At 39.4% G+C, this 22884-nt stretch overlaps 1 protein-coding gene across 1 annotated transcript in view; it reads right to left on the minus strand.

Annotated features, from left to right (window-relative positions):
- Positions 1–22520, minus strand: part of Mtmr8 (myotubularin related protein 8) — a 91095-nt gene extending 68575 nt beyond the window's left edge. The window contains exons 1-2 of the mRNA XM_042666932.1: positions 22437–22520; positions 3824–3952 (exon numbers count right to left, since the gene is read on the minus strand). Of these exons, the coding sequence (XP_042522866.1) occupies positions 3824–3952; positions 22437–22460 (153 nt within the window). The 5' untranslated portion in view covers positions 22461–22520. The remainder of the gene's footprint in view (positions 1–3823; positions 3953–22436) is intronic.
- Between the last annotated feature and the right edge of the window lie 364 nt (positions 22521–22884).

A 22884-nucleotide genomic window follows, 5' to 3' on the forward strand; every position in this document is an offset into this window, starting at 1 on the left:
GCTATTAGCTTAAAGCTCTGAGAAGTGAATTCCTTACAGAATCAAGCAGCAGCATGAATAGAATTTGAACCATGCAGGGTAACAATAGGTACAGGGTTCTTTCTGTCAGAATTCTAAAATCTCTAGAGCTGGAATTAAGATTACTGATAGCAAAACAAAAAATATAGGATAATTATTCCTGCTTATACTGATGCTAGGAAAGGAAGGAATTTGGAAAGGAGGAAGGGAGGGAGAGAAGGAGGGAAAGAGAGAAATGATCACAAAGAAAACAGGTAAAAATGTCTAAATAATAATATAAAATATGAAAATAATATAAAACAGCCAAACAGTCATGGTTTCATGCTTTGGCTTTCCAAGTTATCCTACTATCCATGTCTCTAATGTTTCCTGCAACTACATCCCAGATATGTTCTTTCTATTGTCAGGACTCCCTGAAATGACCTTCTGATCAACGTTGCTTTTCTTCTCCTCATCCTATCAAGTCTCAGTGCCAAATTTATTTGGAAAAGTCATCTCTTCCATGAAATCTTTCAATCATATCCACAAGAATAGGGGAGATGTAGAAATCATGTACATATTTCAATAAAGGACTTTCCTATCTTCGTTCTGTCAAATTTAATTTTCTGTTGTGGCAGTTTTGGAGATACTATTTTAAAAACCCTCTTGGTAATGGTAATAGAAACTAATAAATAAAATCTTAGGAAAATCAAAGCCCTACTAGTCAATACAGGAGATGTATGTTGGGCTAGTAAAATACTATTAAGATCAGAAGTCTGGCAAACAATAAAATTGGGAAGAGGGAAAGGGAAGACATTCAAAGTGGGGAATAAACTTCATTAATTATAGTAAATTGGGTAAATAATTATCCTTTGCCATGCCTAAGTAATTTGTTTTCCCTTCCAGATTCAGTCTACTGGGTTTGAAAAATACCTGATAGGAAGAAACATGAGAATATGTAGATGTTACTAAAGAACTGCTTCTTAAAACTGTTAGAATTGGAAGAGTACTTATTAATTATATAATCTAACGACCTCATCTAAAGATTCAGAAAAAAGCTCAGAGGGGGAAAATCACTTGTGCAAGGCCATACAGCTAGATAGCATAAGACAAAGCTAGTACTGGCTCCCTAAATTCCTCTTCTAGCATTCTTCCCATGACAGCAAAGGGAGTAAGATACAATCTCATATAGAGAATGTCTACTGAGAAGTGGCGCTGTGGCTCAAGCGGTAGAGCACTCACCTTGAGCTGAAGAGCTGAGGGACAGCACCCAGGCCCAGAGTTCAAGCCCCATGATCAAACAAAACAAATCAAGACCAAAAAAAAGAGAATGCCTACTGAATTTAAGTACTAAGATATTTCTAGTGGGGCTGGGAAGATGGCTCAGTGGTAGAGTGCTTGCCTTGCATGCCTGAGGCCCTGGGTTCGATTCCTCAGCACCACATAAACAAAAAGAAAAAAGCAGGAAGTGGCGCTATGGCTCAAGTGGTAGAGTGCTAGCCTTGAGCTGAAGAGCTGAGGGACAGCGCCCAGGCCCAGAGTTCAGGCCACATGACCAGACCCCCTCCCCCCCCCAAAAAAAGGTATTTCTAGACTACGTAAGTTCAATTAATTATGCTTATACAATATATCGGCCTCCAGAGTACAGACATGCACCACCAGACTTGGTCCAAGCATTGTTTTAAGCACTTACAAACATTAACATTATAATTTTTCCATATTATTATCACTACTTTACAAGTGAAGGGAACAAATCCAGAGAAGTTAAATAACTTGCCCAAGGTTACAAAAGTAATACTGTTAAAGTTGGGATTTCAACCTGACCATTACTGATTCTAAAGTCTGGGATCTTTTTTAATTTAAATTTTATTGTAAAGGTGATATACAGAGGGGTTACAGTTATGAAAGTCAGGTAATGCGTACATTTTAAAGTATGGGATTTTAATCACTAAGACTATGTCCTGTGTATAGAGCATGTGACACTTGTTATAAATGAAAAGGTCTAAATATAAATCTAATAATTAAGATTGAATTATAATACTACTTCAGTGTAAGGAAGATAGAATACTGGAGAGAATGCAAGGAAAAATAACTCTTATACATTGTTGGTGGGAATGTAAACTAGTACAACCACAATGAAAATCAGTATGGAAGTTCCCCCACAAAACTATAAATATACCTTCCTTATGATCCTATTATACCACTCTTGGGCCTATATCTAAAGAAGCGAAAATCAATACACGAATGACATCTATGTACATATATTTATTTCAGTGCTGTTCACAATAGAAAAACTGTGGAATCAGCTGTGGTACCCAACAACTGATGAATAAAGAAAATATGGTACCTATATACCATGGAATACTACTGGGCCATGAAGAAAAATGAAACTCTTGCCACTTTTGGGAAAGTGAATGGGAGTAGAGTATCATAATGTTGAGCCAAACAAGCCAAGCTCAAAAAGTCAAAAGCAACATGTTTTCACTCATTCATTGAGCTTAAATTTTAACTACAATGGTGGTGATAATAATGGTAAATTAATGTAAAGGGGGGACTTTCAGGAGGGACCAGTTAAGAGAGAAAAAAAAGGATACTGAGGAGGTAAAGTATCCAAGTACACATACACATGTACACACACACACACACACACACACTATGATAGCATTTTTCAAACAGTTTTTGGTGGGTTTCATATATATATATATGAAGACAGTATAATAAAACCCACCAAAAGCTGTTTGGAAAAAGTTGGGAGGAATAGGAGAGCAGAGGAAGTAAAATGGAGGGGGAGAACATGTTTGCATGTATGGAATTATCACAGTGAATTCCTCTCATACTGTTAGTGTATGTTAACTCAAAAAACATTAAAAATAGAAATTGGCACATGCATGCAGTTAAGATCCTGCATGTATAGACAGTTTACATCAATGTTGTCCAAGGTATATTCCAGTGGCCTAAGATTTAACATCATTAAGTGGTTTTTAGAAATTCAAAATTGTATTCATAAACTGTTAAATGACAATCTTTAAAAATGTCAGTTCCCTTGTACTTAAAGAAAATATAAACAAATAGCAAAAAAAATCAAAATTGTAGTTAGTCTTGTCTCGTGGCGCATGTCTGTAATTCCAGCTACTTCAGAAGGCTGAAGGAGGAGAAGATCAGGAGTTCAAGAACAAAACTATTGAATACCTATCAAAAAACCCCAGACAAACAAGGAGCTGAGAGTATACCTCTAAATTCAATCTTAGTACTTCAAAATAATTTTAAGGCAATTCAAAACCTTAGGCTTAAAAGTTTGTATTTTAACAAGTTCCAGGTATTATTAAAGCTGCTGGTTTGGGGGCCACAGAATGTTTACCCACTTACTGGGTTCAGAAAATGAAAATAAGCCAGCTGTATTATAACATGCTTGATATCTAAGCACTAAGGAGGTAGTGGTAGGAGGAACATTAATTTTAGGCCAGGCTGAGCTACATAGCAATATCCTGTCTCAAAAAAAGTAAGGGCTGAGGAGTAACTCAGTAAAAGAGCATTTGATTAGCACACTGAATACTTTGGGTCTGCTCCACAGCACTGAACAAATTTTTTTTAAAAAAAGACTACCTAAAAATATTTGAGTTAAACCTTAGGACTATCCCTATGTTGGTCTAGAATGACTACTTGAGGAAAGAGGAGTCCTAAGATTCAGACCACCAAAGGACTGTCTGAATAAGCAATTTGAAGAAAAGGTTTTATAGCAATTTAGTAATGCTACTTAAATTTTAAGAAACTGCCATATAGAAGGCATATATACACAGCTCTTTGATATTTCTTCTCACAAACATACCCAGGTTTCTTTCCGGAATGCAGCACAAGAACCCTCTTCCACATAGATCAGGTGGGTTGCAGTAAGGTAAAGAATTCCATTAATTGGTTTCTTGCCCTCATAACGATCCAGTAATTTCACGTTCTCTACCTGTTGAGAACAAAAAGTATCATTATAGGCTTACCATCTGGGATTAAATTGGGACATATGCTACTTCCTTCCAAATAGGCAAACTAGTATAACCTGTATTTTCTTTTCTTTTTTGTTTTTTGTCGGTAGTGGGGCTTGAACTCTGGGCCTGGGCACTGTCCCTCAGCTCTTCAGCTCCAGGCTAGTGCTCTACCGCTTGAGCCACAGCACCACTCCGTTTTCTGGTGGTTTATTGAAGAGAAGCTCACAGACCTTCCTGCCCAGGCTGGCTTTGAACCACGATCCTCAGCTCTCAGCCTCCTGAGTCACTAGGATTACAGGCGTGAGCCACCAGTGCCCGGGTAAGCTGCATTTTCTTGACCTAAATGAGCACTGGAAAAAAACCATGAAAGAGGGTCATATATAATCTAGGAAAAATCAAAATTCTAGACAATGTTTACTGGTATAGATGTAGGTAGAAAATAGAGTCCAAGACTCTACTGAGTCTTAATCTTGCTAGACAGAAGGTATCACTATTCAATGCATAAAAAATCAAGAAGTGTAAATAACAGGATAGATCTTAAAAGTTGCTGGGCAAGAATACATTAAAATAGGAAAGAAAAAAAAGAAAGGAAAAGTATTGTAAATGGAGAATATAAAATGAGATAGCAGAAATAAGTCCCAATATGTAGTAATTTAACAAATGTACATGAATTAAACTTACCAATTAAAAGGCTTGCATACTGGATTAAAACAAAATAGTTGACAGTATTTGGGCTAGAATTGTTATGTTTAAAAATAAAAACACAAATAAGTTGAAAATAATAGAATGGAAAAATGATATGCCAGGCAAATATGAGGAAACAGAGCTGGGGTAGAAATCATAACATTTGATGAAACAGAATTTATGTGACAAAGAACAGCAGAAGATATACCCATCATAAACATGTATGTATCATGCAGTATATTTCCAAAATTTATCTAGCAGTTAGTAAATTGCAGAGAGGAAAAGAACGAGTACAGTTGTCTATTTTAACACTCTTAGGGACTGAAAATTTGGGCAGATAAGTTGATTATCTGTTTTTTTCACAGTAATGGAAAGCTGACTAACTCAGAAAACTAGTACCAAAAAGTGGGGTCATAGCTGTAGCTATACTTGACAACATAGAGTTCATAAGCTTTTGGGAATGGTTTTAAGGATGACTGAAGAAGTAGGCTAAAGAATCTAAAATTCCATACATGAAGTTTAATGGACAGGCCTCGTGGCAACTCAGACCAGGATGCTGAGAATAATGTAGACAGTAAAGGATATGCTGTGAGGTTTCAGATGAAAATAAGGCTGCTACTTGGAACTAGACTAAAGATCACCTGTGTTACACTGCAAAATTTGACTGTTTGCTTCATATCCTAAGACTGTGTAAAGTTGTGTTTAAAGGTGTCAGGCTGGTTTATCTGGCAAAGGAAATTTAAAGGCAGCCAAGTATTATGGCAGTGGCATAGGCATTACTTCCTGGTTTAGGCGAAATGGTGAGAAACAGATGTAAAAAAAAAAAAAAAAGAGTAGAATGAGAAACATCATAAAACTTGCAGTTTGAACGAAAAAGAGGCACATTCAAAGGTGCTACCAAGGAGAATGCAGTTGTCAAAGAGATTAATACCATTAAACAGAGGCCAAGTGCTGGTGGCTCAGGCCTGAAATCTTAGCTATCCAAGAGTCTGAGATCTGAGGATCATGGTTTGAAGACAAGCCTGGACAGGAAAGTCTGTCAGATTCTTATCTCCAAAAACCAGAAAACGTAGAGCTGTCGCTCAAGTTGTAGAGTACCAGTCTTGAGTGAAAAAGCTCTAGGACAGCACTCAGGTCCTGAGTTCAAGCCCAAGAACCAGCATCAAAAAAAGTGGCCTTGCTAGGTACCCGTGGCTTACACCTGTAATCCTAGCTACTCAGGAGGCTGAGATCTGAGGATCACAGTTCAAAGTCAGCCCAAGCAGGAAAGTCTGTGAGACTCTTATCCCCAATTAAACATCAGAAAACCAGAAGTGGTGCTGTGGCTCTAGTGATAGAGCACTAGTCTTGAGCTGAAGAGCTGAGGGACAGAGTTCAAGCCCCATGACCGACCAAAAAAAGGTAGCCTTTGAGGAGGAACGAAAGTTGAACAGCTGATACCCACTGACCTTTAGGGCTTACACATAAGGTAACACAGAGTAATATTTCATCATGATTATAAGAAAGAATATACTCTATTTTCTGAGAAGCCTCGGCCTCTTCAAAAGTTGGTGCTGTGAAGGTTGTTAGCAAATTTTTTAAAACTAATATTGAAGTTGTGAAATCCTTCAAGCAGCATTCTCAGGGGAACTATATTTCTCTTCTGGCTATAGATGCTAAGAGGAGAAACAAGTTTCCCTAGGTTAAAGGACAAAGAAAGAGAACATGGGAGACTTTTCCTTTAAACATCATCTTTCCCCAGAACCTAGACTTTATGCCATTGAAGTTAAAACCAATTTGTAGATCCAAACTTAAATTTTTAAAAATTAGTATTACTTAGCTTTTTACAAGAGCTGCTGGAAAGCTGGGTACTAGTAACTCACAAATGTAATCCTAGGTAGTCAGAAGGCTGAAACTTATAATTCAAGGCTAGTCCTGATAGGAAGTCTATGCTATTTCACCTCCAATTAACCAGCAAAATGCTACACTGGAGGCATGGCTCAGGTAGGACACCAGCCCTGAGCAAGCAAGCTGAGTGAGCACAAAGTCCTGAATTCAAGCAATGGTTTTAAAAATTCTTCTAGAAAGGGCAACCATTTCTTTCTTTAAAAAAAAATCTCTGGTTTGGTATTCTCAGCCAGAAAGAGATGAATGCTCCAGTCAAATTGTAGATAGCAACTGTCTAGGTGACTCATTTGACAGAGGAAATGAAAGACTGCTAACAACCAAGTCTGTGTCAACAGAATTCTCAGATCAGGCCTGAGGAGGCAAACATTGTTCTAGGTTTATTCCAAGGCTTGATGCCTGGAATCTTCAAATTCCTCACTAGACTTTTACTCTGCCCCACTTTCCCTCTCCTGCATTTGTAAATATACTTCTATCTATGTTATTAATATTTCAGCCAACCTTTAAGCTTGCTTTATTTTTTGGCAACACTTGAGTTTGAACTCAGGGCTGTGTATTTGCTATGGAAGTGTTCTACCACTTGAACTATGCCCCCCACCCCCTTTTAGCTTCCTTTTGTATCAGCTAATTCATCTTGTCTCAGAGTCTTTTGGAATTTGGGGGTAACTCCATAACTATGAGAAAATAAATATTGCTCCAAAAAAGAGAAAATAATAGATTTAGGTGCTAATAGGTAGGACAGACTATGAGAATCTTATCTCCAATTAACCAGCAAAAATCTGGAAGTGGTTCAAGTGGTAGAGTGACAACCTTGAGCAAAAAAGCTCTGGAACAGTGCCCAGGCCCTAGGTTCCAGCCCCATACTGACACACTGACATACACACACACACACACACACACACACACACACACACGCACACGCACATGCACACACAAACATACACACACACAGAGAACATGCTCTATATGAGGGAAACTTTAAGGACAAAGTAACATAATGGATACTTGGAAGCCCACCTAATGATCTATTTGTCTGGAGTGGGGCCCTGGGATTATTTAAGGTGATTCTAATGTGTAACCATCACTGATATCCATTAAATTAATCCTGACGTGCTTAGCTGAAGATTGAAATCAATTGAGGAATTTCCTAACAAAATGCTCATTACCATGATTTGAACATTATGCATTGTGGACCACACTGTACCCTCATAAATGTGTACAATTATCATGTGTCAATTAAAAATATAAATAAAGATACTGATACCTGAGTCAACCCCTAGAGATTCTGATGTAAATGATCTCAATCATGAGAGTCTGAAAAAGTTCCTCAGCTCAGTAGTTACTATGTTGAAAAATAAACTATACAACTTGTAGGTGGGGACAAGAAGGAAAAACTAAGAGAGAGTGAGAGAAGGGGAAACATTGTTCACAAAGAATTGTACCTATTACCTGACTTCTGTAACTCTTCATGCATCACCTTCATAATAACAATAAAATAGTTTAACAGAGGAAAAAGGTAGAAACCTTCTATAACCAACCAAGATGGCATTGCAAAAGCATTGAAAAATACATCTTTAAAGAAATGTATATTAAAACTAAAGTTCTATAAAATAAAAAATAAATTGAAAATAAAGTTGTTCTCTCTGTCCCCCTCTCTCTCTGTCCCCCTCTCTCTCTGTCCCCCCTCTCTGTCTCTCCCTCTCTGTCTCTCCCTCTCCCTCTCTCTCCTCTCTCTCTCTTCCTTTCTTGCCAGTTCTGGGGCTTGAACTCAGGGAGGGCCTGGACTCTGTCCCTGAGCCTCTCTGTGCTCAAGGCCAGCACTCTCCCATTTGAGCCACATCACCACTTCTGGCTTTTTCTGTTTATGTGGTACTGAGGAATCAAACGCAGGGCCTCATGCATGCTAGGCAAGCACTCTACCACTAAACCACATTCCCAGCCTAAAGTTGTTTTTTAAAAGAAAAAGTTTCTCAGGTAGTTTTAGTATGTACCTAAAGTTGACAGCCACCTGCTTAAAAGAATCACAAATTCATCTTATTATTTTTCAGGGCTAGGCTCTAAGGTTCACTCCTAAATACAAAAATAACCACTATAATAACAAAATTAAGACATTACTATGTACCAAGTATTGAACTTCTCATTTTAATTCTTACTATAGCCCAGAGGCAGTTCTACTTGAGAGAAAACAAGATCTTTTGATCACTGGTCCACAGAAATCTGTCCTGCAAAGTTATTTTAAAATTGTTTTCCAAACTCAAGAAATACAAGTCTTATTTTCTTATACAAGCTAAGAAAACATTAATTCAGTACAATGCTATCTCTGCTGCAGAAATACATACTGTTAAGTAAAACTGTGGGTATATAACAGAGGTTCATTAGAAATTTCATTTTTGTTTTCCATCCCTCCCTAGTCCTTTTTGCTAAAGAGAAGCCCTTCCTTAGGTTTAAGTATCTAGTTTCATGAGATTAAAAAAAGAGATGTCCTAGCAAAAAGAAAAAGAAGAAGAAGAGGAGGAGGAGGAGGAGGAGGAGGAGGAGGAAAAAGAAGAAGAGGAGGAGGAGGAGGAAAAAGAAGAGGAGGAGGAGGAGGAGGAGGAGGAAAAAGAGGAGGAGGAGGAGGAGGAGGAGGGGGAGGGGGAGGGGGAGGGGGAGGGGGAGGAGGAGGAGGAGGAGGAGGAGGAGGAGGAGGAGGAGGAGGAGACGACATACCTCTGGATGAGGAAGACTCTGTCCCAGAGTTTTGTGTTCAAGGCTAGTGCTCTACCACTCGAGCCACAGCAATACTTTGAGCTTTTTGGTGTTTAATTGGGGAGAAGAATCTTACGAATTTTCTTGCCCAGGCTGGCTTTGAATCATGATCCTCTGATCTCAGCTTTAGTAGCTAGTGAACCACCAGTGACCAGCTTCTCCTATTTTCTTTTGAGACAGATTCCTCTCTTTTTCAGAAAGACTCCTGTCTTTTTTAAAGCCAGCTTTGACTGAACTTATTTCCTTCTACCAGTTTGTCTCTATGATATTCTATAGAGCGAAGAACAAGACAAACCTTAGATTCCAGTAATAGGAGGCTCTTGATTTGGACTGAGCCCTAGCAGTAGGCTCCAACACATTTGACCAAAACAAAAAGAGTCCTACGTGCCAAATACCACTTAAAGTGAAATCATAAGGAAGAACTTCCAAATAAGACTAGGTTTTCCTGAAAATAGGATGTTCTAGTCTAACTGAGTCACAGTAATGTCTCCTCTAGCTGGGTGCAAGTGGCTCATGCTTGCAATCCTTACCTACTCAGGAGGCTGAGATCTGAGGCTTGAGGTTTGAAGTCAGCCAAGGCAGGAAAGTTTATGAATATTCTTTTTTTAAATTGTGAAAATACCTTACAGAGGGGTTACAAATACATGGGCAAGGTAATGAATGCATTTCTTATGAAGCATTATTGCCTCCTCCTTTTTTTCCCCTTACCATCCCTTCCCATCTCCCTCCCTCACCCCACTTATTAACCCCTCCCCCCGTGCCAAAGTTGTAACATTCATTTTCGACATAACATGTTGTACATCTCATTGGTGCAATGAGTCCACCTGTATCTCCAATTAATCACAGAAAAATCTGGAAGTGGCAAGTGGTAAAATGCTAAGCTTTAAGCACAAAAGCTCAGGGACAGTGCCCAGGCCCAGAGTTCAAAAAAGAAGTCCTCTCTATCTCAACCCTACTAAGAAAGTAACTTTAACATAATGTTAACCAATATTTTTTTCCTTTTGTTTTCCTTCTTCTCACCATACAAAATTCATTGTTCTGGTATTACGTAGTGGGAGCTTTCATTGTATTTTGTGGAAATGGAGACAACTCCATTCATGCACTCATGGAAACCAATTCAACTGATAAATATACCTGCAGAATTTTGTCTTTGGTCAATTCTAAGGCAGCTAAAGAGGGACTGAAGTAAAAGAGAGGAGAATTGGATAATAAGTGTCCAAGTACGAAGGAAGGGAAAGGGAAACAGACCAGAGAAGGAGGAAGAAGTTATTAAGCAAAATTCACAAAGGTCTACTGTAAGATAAAATAGTCTCAAAACCCAAGAGGCACTTTAGGCCTAAAAATTCAGATGGGGAAGAAAGGGAGAAAAAAGAATCCGCACTAACCTTTAGGGCAGAAGATATGCAGAAAAGAAAATATTTACAGCGAACAATACAAAGCATCACTGCTGCAAGAGAAACAGGGATACAAAGATGTTCCAAAGAGGCATGGTGCTCACTTGAATACAAGATATATAAATTTGGTGGGAGCGGTTTGGTAAAGGCCTGTGATTACTTCATCAAACTGAAAAGTTAAAAGGAAATTTCCAGCCACTCAATTACTCAAACCTGTAATCCTAGCTACTCAAGAGGCTGAGATCTGAGGATTGAAAGCCCAGGCAGGAAAGTCTGTGAGGCTCTTCAATTAGCTACCACAAAGCCAGAAGTGAAGCATCACATCACACACACACACACACACACACACACACACACACACACACACACACACACACACACACACACACAAGCAGAGACAGAAAAGGAAATGTAAGCTTGTCCTTACCAGTGGAAGTGAAGCATCACACACACACACACACACACACACACAAAAGCAGAGAGACAGAAAAGGAAATGTAAGCTTGTCCTTACCAGAGGAAATATATTGCAATAAGATTAATACAGAAATGAGAGTTAAATGGACAGGGCTCATTCACACTCAGGGGAAGAAGTCATAGTTCAAGGGGGAAATAAACAAGAGGCATGGAACCAGAATTGAAGCAGTAAAGCAATTTTAGTTCTCTCTCCTACTTAACCCAGAGAATCTTGTGTGTCCCTGAATAGCAAGAGATATAAATAAGGGGTAAACTGGCCATGCAGAGTTCTTGTTAAGACCCAGGGCAAGATATTCCAAAAAGGTTACACAATTCAAGAATAGAGTGTACCACCTGGAGGGTACTTTCTCAGGAAACTTCAAAGAAGGAAAATCCAAACCCAGCCTAGATTTCATATAGGCCTCCATCGAGTAGGGAACCTTATCAGGGAGAATCTTCTAGAAGACCTTGTCTTGTTTCTAGTCTTGAGCACCAGAGCCCATTTTGGTCTTAAGAAAATATGGTAAGAATATTCCTTCACCTGGTGTGCTAATTTAGCCAATAGAAACGAGTTCTGTCATAAATGTAGAAAGAAGGGGGGAAAATTCGGAAGAAGGAAGAGACAATGGGAGAGGGGAGAGAGGGGGAAGGGGAAAGAGGAAAGGAAGGAGAGAGAGGAGGAAAGGAAAAGAGGAGTACGAAGTAAGAAAAGAGAAGGGGAATACTAAAGAGCAAAGAGATGTTGGGGCCAGGTGCTGGTGGCTCACGCCTGTAATCCTAGCTACTCAGGAGGCTGAGATCTGAGGATTGAGGTTCAAAGCCAGCCCAGGCAGAGAAGTCTGTGATACTCTTATCTCCAATAAACCACGAGAAAACCAGAAGTGGTGCTGTAGCTCAAGTGGTAGAGCGCTATCCTTGAGCTGAAGAGCTGGGGGACAGCGCCCAGGCCCAGAGTTCAGGCCCCACGACCAACAAAAAAAAAAAAAAAAAAGAAAGAGAGAGAGAGAGCTGGGAGCTGGTGGCTCATGCCTGTAATCCTAGCTACTCAGGAGGCTTAGACTTGAGGATTCTGGTTCAAAGCCAGCCAGGGTAGAAGAGTTTGTGAGACTCTTATCTTCTATTAATCAGCAGAAAACCGGAAGTGGTGCTGTGGATCAAAGGGATAGAACACTAGCTTTGAGTAAAAAAACTTAGAGACAGCTCCAGGCCCTCAGGCTCATGACTGACAAAAAAAAAAAAAAGCAGAGAGATGAGGTGGAAAGAAAAGGAAAGAGGAAAAGGGGCTACCCATCACTATGTACTTTATAGACTTCAATTCCCATCATGCTACTACATTTCTTTATTAGTTTTACACTTCTTAGCTGTAGTTAGAGAGATGTGAGATTTACAAGTGCTTCACTGTTGAAAAAAGCTATGCACCATAAACCACGCGGGTTTTTTTCATTGCTTTTCCAGGAAGGGATGAAGAGAGGAAGTCAAGTGCACTTTAGATGTCCCTATTTGTCACTATAATTGTAATAACTTGGATATTCCATAAAAATAAACAAAAGATGAAACATCTGACTCCACATTACCAATGCTGCCATCAGCTGCACGAGGCTAAGTAAGTCTTGCTCCAGTAGCATCACTTCTAAGCAGACACCATTGGCCATAAAAACATATATAATAACGAGTTGCTCTCTTGCTTTCAGGGCAAGCATCTCTAAGCTAGGTCTATTTTTCAAAGGAAAAAAAATGAGATTATATGTAATAGAAGAGAAAAAAAAGGGAAGGGTAGAAGCAAACTAAGTCTTCTGTGTAAATATGTACAAGGTCATTTGAATCAGGTATTAAAATGCAATACATGAGTGGAAATGTCACAATGAAATCCACCCCCTGTACAATTAAAGTATGTTAATAAAATACAATGCAACACCCTTGAACAAATGCCTTACTACAGTGAAAGCATATTTGACTTGGAAAGGAACTGTGCATCTCAGGTTCTACATCTACCATTATAAAATGCTAGGAATTAGAATGAACCTTCCAGATAAAAACAGCATTTCTCAAAGTATGTTCTATGAATCCTAGTTCCACACGATGTTAATGGGTGTTCATACAAACATGCATATATACATCACAGAAAGATTTACAGTGAGAGTAAGAAAAGACTGGATAAAACAAATATAAACAGGATTCTTTGTTGCAGGGCTTTTAGTTTATTAGGATAACATTCATTATGAATCTCCACGGGGTTTGTCAAGTCAATATATTTTACTTAAAACACTTATTTTTTATTTTTAAGTAGTTGTACAAAGGGGTTTCAATTTGCCGTGCTTATTTATGAGTATAATGTCTCTTGATCAATGTCACCCCTTTCTTCATTCTCATCCACCCCTCTCAACACCACCTATCCCTTTAATTTGGTTTCGTTTAAACACACACACACACACACACACACACACACACGCACACACACACGCACGCACACGCACACACACACGTGTGTGTGTGTGTGTGTGTGATATGTGTGTGTGTGCGTGTGCGTGCGTGTGTGTGCGTGTGTGTGTGTGTGTGTGTGTGTGTGTGTGTGTGTGTGTATTACTATGACCGCACCTACCGGCCTTTCTCCATTTATTTACCCTCCTCCCATTGACCTTGCACTTCCTCCCCTTCTCCCCAGTACCCCCAAAAAACATGTCCAGCATTCTGATAATCATTTTGTTAAACTGTTTGTGGTTCAAAGGATTTACACCATTGTTTTTCTCCCCTGTATATACTATATTTAATATCTTTGTGTACATGTGAATATGACTCAGTATGTTTACATGTATATTTATAAATTACATCTAATTTCCACATCAAAGTATGTTTCCTTAATCCTTTGTGTTTTCAAATAAATTATCTTGTGAGACTAGTTCATAAGGAACATAGTTTAGGATATGCTTGTATAACCCAATCTGTTCATTTTTATTGAAGCAGTGTAATGAAAGGGGTTAAGAGTACATATTTTTGAGTCACAGACTGTCTGGCTTCATATTGCTTAAGCTTTTCTGGATGATTTCTTTAATCTTTAAAAGGAGCATAGCAATATTGCTGTGAGTGAAAATGTAAGTATGTGAAATTTAAGGATTTGGATATTTTAACTACAGGTCAAGTGAATTACAGAGAGATTAAAAGAAAACAGTTTAAAGTGACATATCAATATTAAATCTGAGGTCAGAATCCAGGTCTCCCAACTCCCTGTCCAATATTAGTTTCAAATAATGAAAATTAGAATTTCTCAAAAAATCTTTCTAAAACATTTCTATAATATACCACAAAGCACATATATATGCATATACACATAAACACAATCACGTTCATTCACACACACACACACACACACACACACACACATGGATGCACACATGTGTGCACCTCTAAAGGAAGTAGATTCCAGGAGTAACCACTTAGTTGTGTTTTCCAAAGTACAAAGGAGGCTTGGTGATATAGAATACCACTCTACTGTCTATAAAAGTTACCAAAATGCCAGACCACTGCCACCAGGGCTTTGTAGATAGCTTACCTTCTTGTAATGTACCACCCAAAAGCTTTACTGAATTCCTGCAGAAGCAAATAGACCTCTGAGACAAGCTACATATACTTTGAGATCTCACATGATTCATTCTTCCTTTCTTTTCTCTTCTTCCTTTTTCTTTCTCTCCTCCCTCCCTCCCTCCCTCTCTTCTCTCTGTTTCTTTCTTTCTTTCTCTTACTTTCTCTCTCTCTTTTTCCTTGTGTGCTCATGCACACTCATACATGTACATGCAGGCACATGTGGCAGTACTAGGGCTTGAACTCAGGGCCTGTGTACTCTTTATTAGCTGTTTCTGTTCAAGTTTAGTGCTCTACCACTTGAGCCACTTCTGGCTTTTTGGTGATCAACTGGAAATAAGAGTTTTACAGATAGCTGGGTGCCGGCTGCTCATGCCTGTAATCCTAGTTACTCAGGAGGCTGAGATCTGAGGATCGCGGCTCAAAGCCAACCCGGGCAGGAAAGTCCATGAGACTCTTATCTCCAATAAACCACTAGAAAACTGGAAGTGGTGCTGTGGCTCAAGGGGTAGAAGCTCGCCTTGAGCTCAAGAGAGCAAGGACAGTGCCCAAGCCCAGAGTTCAAGCCCCACGACCGACAAACAAACAAACAAACAAACAAATAAAGAGGTTCACAGACTTTTCTGCCTGGACTGGCTTTGAACCTTGATCCTCAGCTCTCAACTTCCTAAGTAGCTAGGATTATAGGTATGAGCCACTGGCACTCGGCTCTCCTAGGATTCTTTTTATTATTATTTTTAAATTTATTTATGTGGTACTGAGGAATTGAACCCAAGGCCTCATGCAGGCTATGCAAGCACTCTACCACTAAGCTACATTCCCAGCCCCCTAAAATTCTTATATTCTAAAGACTCTACCATTTTTGGGCCCTAGTGGAAAGAAAGGGGACTATTTAGCTATTGAGCACTTAATATGTGTCAGGTCCTCAACATACCTTGTTTTAATCTTCTTCATAGTCTCAAGAAGCAGATAATATGCCAATTTTATAAACAGTCACAGAGTGCTGAAATGATTTGCTCAAGAACCCAGAGCTAATTAAGTAACATATCTTGAATTCAGATCCAGCTGTGTGTTTAGCACATGTAGGGGAAAAATTCTCTATACTATACCACTTCCTAGAATGAAAAGATCAAAGTGAAGTCAAATAGATTTAGACTTTTCAGAACAGGAAGGGCAGCACAATTCTCAACCTTAGAAACACAGTTTCCTTGATAATAAAAAAGCCATTTTTTTAGTCCGGTTTTATCTCTATTTTGACCCTGCTTCTTTCCTAAATGAGTTTGAGGTGGACTATAACAAAAGACAGATCTACTATTAGGTTATTAGAATAGAAAATCAAAGCCATGAAAAGGAAGGGAAAACAAGGTCAAGGGCCAATGCAGTTAATATGATAGAACCTTAAGTCTGTTCTTAGAGAAGTCGTCAAAAATTATTTGCTTTTAGGAAAGCTTCAAACAAATTGTAATCTCCTTGAGAGCAGGAAGGGTTGATTGAAAAGCACTTGTAATAACACAAACTGTTACTATTTTTTAAAATTAGTCAGAATAGCATTCTATACTCATGTGACACTCTGATTATTTTAGATATTGTTTCCATTATAACAACACATACTTTATCATAGTCTGAACTAGCCATTCATACTAAATAACTAAAGATAATATTGCCTCTGCTAATTGCCAAATGTTTGTCCTTGAACAAGAAACTCTTAATTCTCTTGTCCTCGGATTTCATACTGTGAAATGAAAGGCTTGAACTACTGGTAGATGATCTTCACATATTTATATACTTTCACTTTAATTGAAGTCTAGCTTACAGATGATAAATTGCACTCATTTTTAGTGTATAATTACTTTCAGTTTACAGTTGCACAAGTATCACCACAATATGATCTTAGAGTATTTCCTATCATACCAGACACCACATTTTCATTCTTCTTTTAAATAATCTTTTAAAACATCTTTTCTGGTCTGGCACCAGTGGCTCACATCGGTAATCCTAGCTACTCAGGAGGCTTAAATCTGAGGACCCTGGTTTGAAGGCAGCCCAGGAAGGAAAAGACTCTTATCTCCAATTAAGTGTGTAAGTGCAGCACACTCCTATTAAGTGTAAGCGTGCGCGTGCGCGCACATGCGCGCGCGCGCGCGCGCACACACACACACACACGCACTCCTCTCAGTCACAATCACGGATATCTACTAAATTAATTTAAATAAAAAGCTAAAATATTGATAAAATATCCTTTCTAGCCAGATGATGGTGGCTCTCTCTTGTAATCCTAGCTACTTAGGATGATGAGATCTGAGGATCAGGATTGAAAGCCAGATCAGGCAGGAAAGTCCATGAGACTCTTATCTTAGTTTAACCAGCAAAAGCCAGAAGTTGAGGTGTGCCTCAAGTGATAGAGCACAGGCTTTGAGCAGGAAAGCTAAGGGTCAGTGCCCAGGTCCTGAGTTCAAGCTCTAGTACTGGCACCAAAAAAAATGTCCTTTTTAACTTGTACATTTCTAGACTTTTTTTTGGCAGTATAGGATCTGAACTGAGATTAGACTAACATCTTTATAGTTCTTTATTACTCACAGAAACAACTTCAAATTCCTTTACAACCTATAAAACCTACCTTTCCAATTCAATTTCTTTCAAACTACCTCTTACCCCCTTGTCTTAATACTATTGCCTGTGAGTTTATGCTCTTGAAATTCTCTTGGCAGGAAGTCTTCCTTCCTTCACCAATTTTTGAACAATTAAACCATAAATATTATTTAGATTGTTTCAATGTTATCTTCTCCAGAAAACTTTATTTCATATTCTTCCCATTCATCTACAACACAATCTTATTTGCTTTTAAATTTCAATAGCATTTCATTTATTTCTTTCATGAAAGCTTTCACTTTCATTCCTAGATCTTATACTTGGCATTTTACCACCTCCATTGATTAAGAAAATTGAGAGGCTCTCTGCTCTTTTCTAGCTCTTTCTCAGCTCTTTCCTTCTCTTCTCTTTCCCAGCTCCCTTCTCTTTCCTAGCTCTCTTTCCCACCTTTCCCAGACACTCTCTTTTCTAGCTCTTTTCTCTCTTTTCTAGCTCTTTTCTCCCTCTTTCCCAGCTCTCTCTCTCTTTCCCAGCTCTCCCAGCTCTCTTTCCCAGGCCTTTCTCCACCGCGTGGAGGACCAAGATGGCCTGGTGCCAGCCGGAATGATGAATAAACCTACCCCTTACCTGAATACCACATGCGTGGTGCTGTTCTTATTCGGCTACCTCTTTAAAAAAAAAAAAGAAAAGAAAGAAAATTGAGAGGGAGCAGATGCTATAGCTAAATCAGCTTTCTTCCCTCAATAATTCCCAATGTGGTTTCCCTAAACAGTAATAACTACTAATGATAATGATAGTAGTTGGTAGCTAAATTAATCATCTACCACGTACTAGACACTATTCTAAACACTTCTGCAAATATTAACTTATTTAATCCTTATAACAACCCTGTAAGAAAGTTACTGTTATTACCAGCAATTTACAGAAAGAAAAAACACAGAGGCACAGAGAGGTTGCATAATTGCCAAGATTACAAAGCTAGTTGAGTAACAGAAAGGAGATCTGAATTCAGACAGTCTGACTCCAAGGTATGCAGACTTTACCACAGTAAATTTTCTTTGAAGCTTAATAAATGTTAGCTGAATAAATCCTAATTAATAAGGTACCATTCCAGGAAGGAAAGGTAATTAAGATCTTTAGGTACTAAGTCACATAGAAGTTATAAGGGTAGGGAAAGCATAAGGAACAAACTCTCATTCTGACAGGATAGTCAATGAACTTTGGGGTAGGGCTGAAGTAATTCAATAATGACCACTGAACCCTAAGTTATAACTTTGTTTCTCATACATAGGTGACAGGAGTGCAGATTAGTAGTATTAGTGTCTAGCGAAAGATAGGCATATCCAGAAATTCCAGAAATTCCACTCATATTTTTATTCCAACAAAAATGCATGTTTATATACATCAAAAGAATGTTCTAACTATGTTGAAAACGAACTTTACAACTTGGTGGGGGGAGAAGTTGGGGAGGTAGGGAGGGAAGGGATAGTAGGAGAAAAACAAAGGAGGAGGTAACAATGCTCGATAGGAAATGTACTCATTATCCTACTCATAACTGTAACCCCTCTGTACAGTATTTTTACAATAAAAATATATATGGGGGAAAAAAGGAAAAAAAAAAGAATGTTCTATTTGTAATACAAGATCTGAAAATTCCCCATCAACTGACGAATGGATAAATCTTATGTGGCATATTAATAATGAGGATTATTTATATATGGAATAATATGGATGAATCAATATTGAGCAAAAATTAGACACAAAGATTATTTACTGTATAAAATCATTTAAATTAAGCACAGCAAAAGAGAAACCCAGTACATCCCTTTAGAATTCAGGATGGTAGTTAACCCTTAGGTGAGGTAGTGACTGAAAAGGAGCATGTTTTTCTTGATCTTGGTGCTAGCTATCTGGGTATATCCATTTGCCAATCTTCCATTGAACTATAAACTTATAATCTATGAATTGTGTGTGGTCTAGCTCGTGTATATTGTACTTCAATACAATTTTTAACATCTGCCCAAAAAAGAATCAAAATCCAAAAGTAAAAGCCATTTCTCGCACTTGACATAAGAATGACTGACAAACTCGGTTTGTCCTGAGATAGACAAAATAGACTTTTTTCCCTCTGTGGTAATGAGCAGGATAATGAGTTAATGAGGAGGTTACTGATTAAGTTGTGATTAATCTAGCCATTAGTGAAACCTTAATCCTTCCAGAAATTTAGAAAAAAACAAAAACGATAGCAATACACACCCTGTGGGCAGTCATAGTCCTGCCAGGCACCAGATGAAATGTCAATTTGTTTAAAGAACGAAATCTTCATTTGGAATTTTTATTCATATTTTAAAGACTTACATCACCCACATAATACATGATGAGAGTCTGGTTACTTGTTAGCTAAAATTTTCTTGAGCCTGAATCCCACCTTCACACCAGTCTGAAACTGAGCAATTTGATCTTATTTTTGTGCTGGTACTGGGGCTGGAACTCAGGGTCTGGGCACTATCTTAGTATTTTTTCCACTTAAGGTTAGTTCTCTACAACTTGACCCACAGCTCCCTTCCAGCTTTTTGGTAGTTAATTGGAGATAAGAGTCTCATGGACTTTTTCTGCCTGGGCTGGCTTGGAATTGCAAACCTTACATCTCAGCTTAAGTAACTAGTATTACAAGTGTAAATCACTAGTAATTGTATCTCTATAGGCCTCAGTTTCCTCATCTTAATATGGGAATAACAGTAACATCTCTCTCAAGATATTTTTCCAATGATTGAAGAGCTACTTCATACAAAACAATTAGCACAGTGCCTATAATATAAACATTCAGTATGTCTTATCCACTATCATTATTTCTTTTTTTTGGGGGGGGGGATCCGGTCGTGGGGCCTGAACTCTGGGCCTTGGTGCTGTCCCTCAGTTCTTCAGCTCAAGGCTAGCGCTCTACCGCTTGAGACACAGTGCCACTTCTGGCTTTTTTCTTTTTGCTTATGTGGTGCTGAGGAATCAAACCCAGGGCCTCGAGTATGCAAGGCGAGCACTCTACCACTGAGCCACCTTCCCGGCCCCACTATCATTATTTCTCTGCTAGCCAGTTAATGGTTTCTTCTCATAGCTTTAATTCTACCTTCCTACAGGTGGATTTAAATATCTTAGTATTTTAACCCTCAAGGGCAAAGGCAATTCCTCTTTTTTCTCTTTCCCAGTCAAAAGAACAAAAAGATTATTCAGGTAAACTTATTTTTAAGTGGGCAAGTAAAATGGGTTGTTATTAGGTGGGTTGCTAGAAAAGCAAGTTCATATAGAAGAAGGCCTTTGCCTTTTTAGTGGGGCTACCATGTCATACCACACAAGGAACCTGGTATAAATGACATGACCTGGAAATGAAGGGATTCAGATACAGTCAAGGATGCATGCTACAAGGGATGTGGTTAATCTTCTACAGATAGGGGCATGAGGAGAGGCTGGTGAGTAAAGAAAATGTTTGAAGGCTGGATAGTTTGCTTTTCCCATCAGGTGTCAAAGTCTATAGCCAACAAGTAGGCAGAGAACACTTAGATTTTTGTTACAAAAAACCTCAAACTTTCAAACCAGGAGCTAGGTGCTATGGCTCATGCTTTTAATCCTAGCTATTTAGGAGGCTGAGATCTGAAGATCAGCTTTTGAAGCAAGCTGGGGCAGAAAAGTCTATGAGAATCTGATCTCCAATTAATCACCCACAGCCAGAAGTAGAGTTGTGGGTAAAGAGGGAGAGTGATGGCCTTGAGTGAACCAACTAAGGGAGTGTGCCCAGGCCCTGAGTTCAAGCTCTAGTAACGGCTAAAAACACCACCAAAACTTTCAGCTGAGCACTGGTGGCTCATGCCTGTAAAATATAGCTACTCTGGAGACTGAGATTTGAAGATAGTAGTTCAATACTAGTCCAGGCAGAGAAATCCTAGACACTCATCTCCCATTAACCAGTAAAAAGCTGAGAATTGGGTTGTAGCTCAATTGGCTGAGATCTAGTCATGAGCAAAAAAGCCAAATTAGAGCACAAAATCTTTGAGTTCATGACCATGTACCAGCACATACATACATATACTGAAAAACTCTTTTCATGCATACTTTTTATTTAATCCTCAGAACCACCTGTGTGCAGTGAGCAGAGACAAGTTTTATATTCTCATTGGGTAGATGAGAAAAGCCAAGCCTCAGAGTGGTTGAACAGTTTGCCTCAAGACATCATCAGTTCATGTTTGGTGAGATCAAACACGTTAATTAAATACTAGTGACTTCAGAATCCCTGGTCTTCCCATTTAAACATGCTAGATTTTTATGTGGACTTGTTAGCCTAAGCCATATCTGTTACAAGCAATGGAAAAACATTAACCACATACTAGTTGTCAAGTCTTCACTGTTTCTCCATCCTAGTGAGAGGATAAGAAAACGTCAGTAGGAGGGTGGAATTGGAATATACAAGGGTTGGCGTTGGTCTCAGAGGAAGATAGTAAGACAGGAGGGTCTGAAAAAAAATGAGTGGGAAAAAAAAAAGCCGAAGGGGCTCTAACTGCAGACTATAAACAGGCGCCAACTGACCAGGTATTGCTACAGCTCTTGGGTTTCTCCTCCCATCTTAGCTCTTCACAGCCCCCTCCCCACTTCTGTTCCCGTAGCGGTCGGCCCCCTACCCCCCTCCCGCCAAAAAACAACAACAACGCGCGTTAGGGGGCCGGCAAGGCATATTAAAGGGGCCATCTGGAAGTTAGTGAAAAACGAGGAAGAAAAAAGGAATCAACTATCTAGGGGTATTGGGGAAAGCTGAAGTAAAGGTGGGTTTGAAGGTACCGGCTGAGGTAAGCAATGGAGCCCCATGGGGTCGGAGGAGCACGATAGACGCGAGCTGGAGCGGTAGTGTGTGTGGGACAGCGACACAGACCGCCTCTCTCAGCTCCGCGACCGCTCCGCGGCAGGTCCTGAGGTGGACAGCGCAGTTTGGCTGAAAGGGGGTGTGGACTGAGAAAATGCCACGAATCCCAACACGGAAAGAGGGCGTCAAAGAGCAGCCCGAGGAGGTGCCGGGGTGTACCTGAACTCCCAGCTGAACACCAAGAAAGAACCCACAGCTCCCGACCTTTTTCTAACTTTTTCTTTACCTTAGGTCTAGTGATATAGTCCATGGCCGCAGTTCCCACCAGCCAGACCCTCCGGCACTACTCTGGCTGCAGCCGTGCAGCCGCTCCAACCGTCACTGAGCTCAACGACTTTTATCCCCCCGCCCCCCTCCCCGAATCCCGCCCCCCCCGCCCCCCCCCCCGCCTCCGCCCACTCCAACTCTCGTTTTCAAATCCGCTCCTATGCTCTTATCGCGATATTTCTCCCGTAGCCATTTCCGCCATTTTTCTTTCTGGCAAATACTCTTTTCTTCCGGCACTGATTTCAGTTCAGATTTCGTTTCAGATTTAGCCAGGTCCAGACTTCATGCTTTAAGGGGTCTAAGTTCCGATATCACTCCACTATTGTAATATTACCTAGAAAACACAGGTCGACTTGAGGTGCCTGCTGGATTTCTAGTTTTTTTCACTGAGACCTTTGACAACTCAC

The sequence above is a fragment of the Dipodomys spectabilis genome, unplaced genomic scaffold, assembly GCF_019054845.1.
Source record: "Dipodomys spectabilis isolate Male_0828 unplaced genomic scaffold, ASM1905484v1 ptg000370l, whole genome shotgun sequence".
Taxonomy (NCBI): domain Eukaryota; kingdom Metazoa; phylum Chordata; class Mammalia; order Rodentia; family Heteromyidae; genus Dipodomys; species Dipodomys spectabilis.